This window comes from Rattus norvegicus, chromosome 13, assembly GCF_036323735.1.
Source record: "Rattus norvegicus strain BN/NHsdMcwi chromosome 13, GRCr8, whole genome shotgun sequence".
In the NCBI taxonomy this organism is placed as follows: Eukaryota; Metazoa; Chordata; class Mammalia; order Rodentia; family Muridae; genus Rattus; species Rattus norvegicus.
In genome coordinates, this window is record NC_086031.1 from 76,436,573 (window position 1) to 76,443,917 (window position 7,345).

The 7,345-nt window shown below is 39.7% G+C and overlaps 1 protein-coding gene across 1 annotated transcript in view; it reads left to right on the plus strand.

The window, feature by feature from the left end:
• The window catches only part of Tnfsf18 (TNF superfamily member 18), a 73,884-nt gene extending 69,783 nt beyond the window's left edge, over positions 1–4,101 (plus strand). The window contains exon 3 of the mRNA XM_039091401.2: positions 3,621–4,101. Coding sequence (XP_038947329.1) covers positions 3,621–3,664 — 44 coding nt within the window. The 3' untranslated portion in view covers positions 3,665–4,101. The remainder of the gene's footprint in view (positions 1–3,620) is intronic.
• The last annotated feature ends 3,244 nt before the right edge of the window (positions 4,102–7,345 follow it).

The following is a 7,345-nucleotide window of genomic DNA, read 5'->3' on the forward strand; positions in this document are numbered from 1 at the left end:
CTATAGGAATCATTTTTATTCAAAACACCTCTACCTAGGAATCTTGATAGTTAATTCAGCTTACTTTGGAAAGAGTCTCCCCCAGCTCTAAGAGAGAAGCCATCTATGTTGCATTTTTCCTGTTCTCAGTCTTTCCAAAATTAGTTCTCCATGAAGACTTTGGAACTCATGTAGGTGTATCTAGCCAAAGTGGTATGAATCTAGTCATACAAATGTCTTTTGGTGAGTCAGCAACGTCACTTCCCTCCAGGAACCTGGAGTCCCAAATGTGTACTGAGTGCAACTAATAGCCTGTGTGTTCATTACAACTAGTAGCAAGTGTGTTCTTGACGTGACTTGAGTCTTCATCTCTCACCTAACCTTTACTCCCTTGATGTGCCCAGGAACTAATCCAAGAGTTCTTTGCTTGACTGACCTTCTTTCCTTTACCTTCCATCCCTTCTTTTTCCCTTCTCTCTTCCTGTCTTCAGATAAACACTATGAAAATTGTTCACGTTAGCCTATCCTTATGCTCAATTTCATTGATCACAGACATGGTAGCCAAGTTTAACGACCACTTTTATTGTACAGTCCAGCTTCAGGCTAGATGGATAGCTGGCTCCCACTACACCTCAGCTGATGACTCTCTGGTAGAACCTTTAAAAAATAGTTTCAACCTTGCAAACTACACCCGTTATCAGTGTAAATTGATTCCAGTGTAAATTGATTATGAAGTTATTTCCAGTGCTTTCTTCTTTTTTATTTATTTTTTTTTTTATTAACTTGAGTATTTCTTATATACATTTCGAGTGTTATTCCCTTTCCCGGTTTCCGGGCAAACATCCCCCTCCCCCCTCCCCTTCCTTATGGGTGTTCCCCTCCCACCCCTCCCCCCATTGCCGCCCTCCCCCCAACAGTCTAGTTCCCAGTGCTTTCTTTTGAGAAGCTCTAAACGCTTGACACAAGGAAAATAGAGCCACATTTTTCCTGACAACTCTTTTTCATTCATATTTGTATGGTTTAGTTACCTTATAGTTGCTCTGATAAAATACTTCAAAGCAACTTAAGAGAGAAAAAATTTATTCTGGATCACAGTTTGAGGTTGCAGTCTACTATGGTGAAGTCAAGGCAGCAAGGACTTGATGTATGACATCTCATCCACTCACAATCAGAAAGTAGAGGTGAGTTGAAAAAAAACAGCACTACTAACACTACTGCTCAGCTCCCTTTCTCCATTTATACAGTTCAGGGTCCTAGCCAGGGTAATGGTACCACCCACAGTGGGCAAGTCATCCCATTTCAACTTAATCAATCAAGTAGATTCAGGCATGCTCTGAGTCCTGTCTCCCACATGATTCCAGATTTTATCATGTTTACAATTAGCACTATCTATCATACTATCCTATTTCTAAATTCAAAGGAAACTGATTTTGTTACCAGAACTCTTGTAAATCATATAAAACCTATAGTGTTCAGGTCCAAAGAAGACTATCTCTCTGTCAGTAAAAGTAACAATTTCTGGTGGGCTATGTCTTTCCAGAACCTTTTGGTATGTCCCCCTATCATTTCATTCATCTAATCAACACTCAATTCTTTACTAAATATATCTATGGATCAGAGACTGTTCTAGTATAGAGAGCATATCAAGAGTTAAAAAAGGGGTTGGGGATTTAGCTCAGTGGTAGAGCGCTTGCCTAGCAAGAGCAAGGCTGTGGGTTTGGTCCTCAGCTCTGGGAAGGAAAAAAAAAGGTTTAAAAGAGTTAAAAAACACAACAATCTCTGCTGTCATGGAATTTATATCCTTTATAATAATAAAGGGTAAACACAATAGATTGTGTGTGTGTATGAACATATGGTAATGTATACTAAAACAAACACAGCAGATTATATATTATTAACAATAGTCTTAATTGATATAAAGAAAAAAGGGAATGAAAGCCAGCTGTAGTGGTGCATGCCTTTAATTCAAACACTTGGAAGGCACAGGCAAGTGGATCTCTGAGTTTGGGGACAGTCTGGTCTACCTCATAAGTTCCAGGATAGTCAGGAGACACAGTTTAAAAAAGAAAAAAATGAATGAAGAGGTTAGAACAAGAATGAAAAATAGAATTGAATAAATCACTGTATGTCAAAATGTTGAGGTATTAGGAAGGACTGGTAAAACTTATTGAGGAAGAAACAAAACAAGAAGTATGTGGTTTTAGAGGTCAAGGGAACGAGAACTGAGAACTGATTTACCATTGTGAAGGCCATTTGTTACTGGACCAGTGTGGTTTGATTAGTGCGATGGATGGGAAAGCCTGACAGGAGTGATTCAGACAATAGCAGCAATGTGTGTGGGAAGATCAGCATTCCTGGCTGAAAGTGCAATGAAGATAATGAGTTACCAGAGCATGCCACCAGATCAGCGTCAATTAAAACAACAGCTAGTGAAGGTTGGCAAGGGTTTGGTGATTTCCATTATGTTGTTGTTGGCTCTGTAAATAAGTAAAATTGCATTAGATAATGACAGTACTTTCCATAGTCAAGTGATTCTATTTATGCTTTATAGCCAACAGAAGTGAAGGTTTACTTATGTACAAGTAAACATGTACAAAAGAGTTCTGAGAAGTTGTATTCACGGAACTGGAAATTATCTACCTATAAACTTATAGTCCAAAAGACCAATGAACTGAGGTCTTTGTATGATGGAAGACAGAAATGTAAAAGAAAGGGCTGTTGATATGCTTGATAACATGGACACACTTCATAAAAACAGTATTGCATGTGAAAATGTAGACATAAAAGAGTGTATACTGTATGGCTTTATTAATATAGCATCCACAATTTGTGATGATGGAAGAATACAAAACAGATTATTTCTCTTGGAGAGATAGTGACAGGGAGGGATGGGCGGGACCCTCTCCTGAGGAGTAGCATTGTTTGAATCTTAAGGATAGTGGTTAAGTGCTTACAGTTTAGATCTTCCCAAGTTATAGTATGCATAGCATACAGCTGTAGGTAGTTTTGGAAGAAGAATTTAAACACGTAGTAGGTACATTTCTGCCTCCAATATTAGAGCAGAAGTTCTAAGCACATAAAAATCTTTGTGGGTAGGTGATCCCATCCAACTTCCTCCAGGGATCACCTGTGGGTCATGCTCTTTCCCTGTGGATGGAGGTAGGGCATGTGGCATTAGTTTTCTCAGTGCCTACATATTTATTCTTGTTGACCTTCAACTATGATAATACAGCAGCCAAGAAAAAAAAAGTAGGGATAACATAAGGATTAAAAAGCCTGAAACCATGGCTACCCTCAGTTCCACATCCCCCACTGCTACATATTAAAAGTCCCAGGTGCCAGGGACCAAAGAGGTTCCCAGGACCCAACAGGGATGTCATTAGCCAAAATACCCAACGCAGGGGAGATAGAACTTGTAGAGACCATCTCCAGTGGATAGGCATGGCTCCTAGTTGAGGGATGGGGCTATTCACCCATCTCAAAATTTTTAATCCAGAATTTTTCCTATCCAAATGAAATGTAGGGATAAAAAATGGAGCAGAGACTAAAGGAAAGGCCATCCAGAGACTACCCCCACCTAGGGATCCATTTGCAGACACCAAATTTCAACACTATTGCTAATGCTAAATGCTTCCTGACAGGACCCTGGTACAGCTGTCTCGTGAAAGGCTCTGCCGGCACCTGACCAATACAGATGCAGATACTCACAGCCAACCATTGAACTGAGCTTGAGGACCACAATGGAAGATTTACAGGGAGGACTGAAGATGCAGAAGTGGATTGCAACCCCATAGGAAGAACAACGATATCAGCTAACTGGACAACCCAGAGCTCCCAGAGACTAAACCACCAACCAAACAATACACATGGAGGGACCCGTGGCTCCAGCTGCATATGTAGCAGAGGATGGGCTTATCTGACATCACTGGGAGGGAAGCCCCTTGGTCCTCTGGAGGCTCGATGTCCCAGCATAAGGGGATACTAGAGCAGTGAGGCAGGAATGGGTGGGCGGGTGAGGGAGCATCCTCATAGAGGCAAAGGGGAAGGGAGATGGGATGAAAGTTTGCAGAGGGGAAACCAGGAAGGGGGACAACATTTGAAATGTAAATAAATAAAATAACCGATTTAAAAAATAACCTGAGATGGGTCCCATTTTGAGATGCATAACAATTAACAGCTCCTCTCTGACATTTTAAGAAGCACAATCTAAGGGTAGAGAACATATGTTTTCAGTACGGGGCATAGGTGGAGATGGGAGGCACCCCAGCAAATCTTAGCTTATTTCAATGTGGAGTTTCTGTGCCATGAATGGAATACAAAAATATTTTAAGTTGGATTTTTATTTTAAATATTTTAGGCAAACTGGCTTAAAGTTAATACACAAAAGAAAGACTCAAAGTAGTGTCTGATACCAAAATCACCCACCCATCAAACTAGTACTGAGGCTGCACTTCATCACGCCCCCAGTAAGGACCCTCTCCCGTATGCTCATTCAGAAATAGTTGATGATAGAACATAAGACAAACCAAGTCAACTTTCCTAGCTATACTTTTTTCTTGATCAACAACACATCTTCAGCTACATGAACTTTCTTTCAGTGGCAATGTAGCAACAGCAGTATGGATGGGAAGGCATGAAGTAGGAGAAAGGCAGCTGGTCCAGAGTCGATCTCCCTCTTGCCCTCTGTTTTAGCTCACACAAGTAAGCAAGGCTTCTCTTCTATGAAGAGATGGGCTGTGGGGCCTGCTGGTTTGCAAAGGGAAGAGCTGAGGCTGGGAGCAGAAAGAAGGGTCAGAGTAACCCTGCCTTATTGAATGAATTCAATGCTATAGTGGCACAAATGTATTCATGGTTTTTTTTTGTGCTTTGTTTGTGCGTGTGTGTGTGTGTGTGTGTGTGTGTGTGTGTGTGTGCGTGCATGCGTGCACGTGTACACGTGCGTGCGTGTCAACTAAGGATTTTTTTATTTTTCAGTCATCTGTTTTGGTGTTTGTTTTGTTGTCTTTTTACTTTCTCTTTTTGAGAGAGGAAGAGAGTGAGATTGGGTGGGGAGGGAGGTGGGAAGGATCTGGTAGGAATTCGGGGAGAAGAAAGAATATGAACAAAATATATTACATAAAAATTTTTAATTTAAAAATTAACTGGGCAGTGGTGGTACACACCTTTAATCCCAGCACTTGGGAGGCAGAGGCAGATGAATCTTTGAGTTTGAGGCCAGCCTGGTCTACAAAGCAAGTTCCAGAATAGTCAGGGGTACATAGAAAAACCCTGTCTCAAAAACAAAAACAAAACAAAACAAAATTACTTTCTTAAAGTTACTTAACTGAGGTTTTGTCAGTATTGAGGTTATGAAACTACCATTGTTTACCCCCTGAGAATCTTAACTTCATAATGGGCCTCTGCTCCTACATTTGTTCCTTATGCCTTTCCTTGGATTCTTTTCCTTCTGTTTGTTTTGTGTTATTCTGATGTGTTTGTTTTTGTTTTATTTTTATTATATTTTATTATTATCCCTGAGATACCTGTTTATTTTCCAGTGAAAGACTAAAGGGGAGGATCTGTGTGGGAGGGGAGGAGAGGAGGAACTAAGAGGAATAGAGGGAGGGGAAATGGTAATCAGAAATATATTTTATGAAAAAAATCTGGTTTTTAAATATAAGAAAATCATGCTTTTCAAAACAATAAAAATAGCACAGCTGATAATAAAGTTAAGAAAAGATAAAGTTCAAGATATTTGTTCTAAGTCCAGAAAGCGGAGAGGCAGGCTGAGTTTGTAGCACAGTGCTAGATTCTTACTAGTATGTCTGAATCCTTCAGTTTGATCCACAGCACCAAAGAAAATGTGAAGGAGAAAGAGAGGAAGGGAAGGAAGAAGAGGAGGGATCAACAACAACAGGGTCAATTTAAGCAGTATGAAGCATTTGACCTGTGCCTTAACATAGAGACACAGCTGATGGTTTTTAGAGACCAGGAAGACATTCTTATGCAACAAGAATAGAGGTTGCATTAAATACAGAGATTAAAAAGTAAACGTGTATTATTAGCAAATAAGTCTTTTAAAGGAAAACTTGGATGATTTCTTATTTAAAAAATATTACAGAGCAATAGTGATAAAAACTGCATGTTATTGGTACAGAGATAGATAGGTTGATCCATAGAACAGAGTTGAAGACCCAGAAATAAAACCACACACTTATGGACACTTGATCTTTGACAAAGAAGCCAAAAATATACAATAGAAAAAAAGAAAGCATCTTCAATAAATGGTACTAGTCTAACTGGCAGTCGGTGTGTAGAAAAATGAAAATAGGCCCATTGTCACCATGCACAAAGTTCAAGTCCAAGTGGATCAAGGACCTCAACATAAAACTAGATACATTGAATCTAATAAAAGATAAAATGGGAAAGAGCATTGAACTCATGGGCACAGGGGGAAATTTCCTAAACAGAATTCCAATGGCTCAGGCTTTATGATCAAGAATTGATAAATGGGGCCTTATGAAATTGAAAAGCTTCTTTAAGGCAAAGGACAAAGTCAAAAGGACAAATCGGTAACCTACAGATTGGAAAAAATTTTTCACTAACCCCACATTTTATAGAGGGCTAATATCTACGATGGATAAAGAACCCAAAAGGTTAACCTCCACAAAAACCAAACAACCCAACCAAAACATGAGGTATAGAACTAAACAGAGAATCACAACAGAGGAATCTTGAATTGCCTAGAAGCACTTAAAATGTACAAAGTCCTTAGACATCAGGGAAATGCATATCAAAACAACCCCGAGATTCCACCTTACACCAATCAGAATGGCTAAGATAAAAAACTGAGGTACCAGCACATGTTGGCAAGGATGAAGAGAAAGAGGAACACTCTTCCATTGTTGGTGGGATTGCAAACTGGTACAACTACTCTAGAAATCAATCTGGAGGTTCCTCAGAAAATTGGAAACAGATCTCCCTAAGGATACAGCTATACCACTCTTGGGCATATACCCAAAAGATTCCCAACCATGCCACAGGAACACATGTTTCACCATGTTCATAGTGGCCTTGTTTGTAATAGCCAGAAGCTGGAAACAACTGAGATGTGGTTCGTTTACACAATGGAATACTACTCAACTATTAAGAACAAGGACATCGTAAGTTTTGCAGGCAAATGGATGGAACTAGAAAATATCATCATGAGTGAGGTACCACAGACCCAAAAAGACATGAATGATATGTACTCACTAATAAGTGGATATTAGCCAAAAAAGTACAGAATACACAGGATACAGTGCACAGAAGGTTAACAAGCCAAATGGCCCAAATAAGGAGGCTTAAATCCCACTTTGGAGGGAGAAGAAAGTAGTCACAGTGGAGG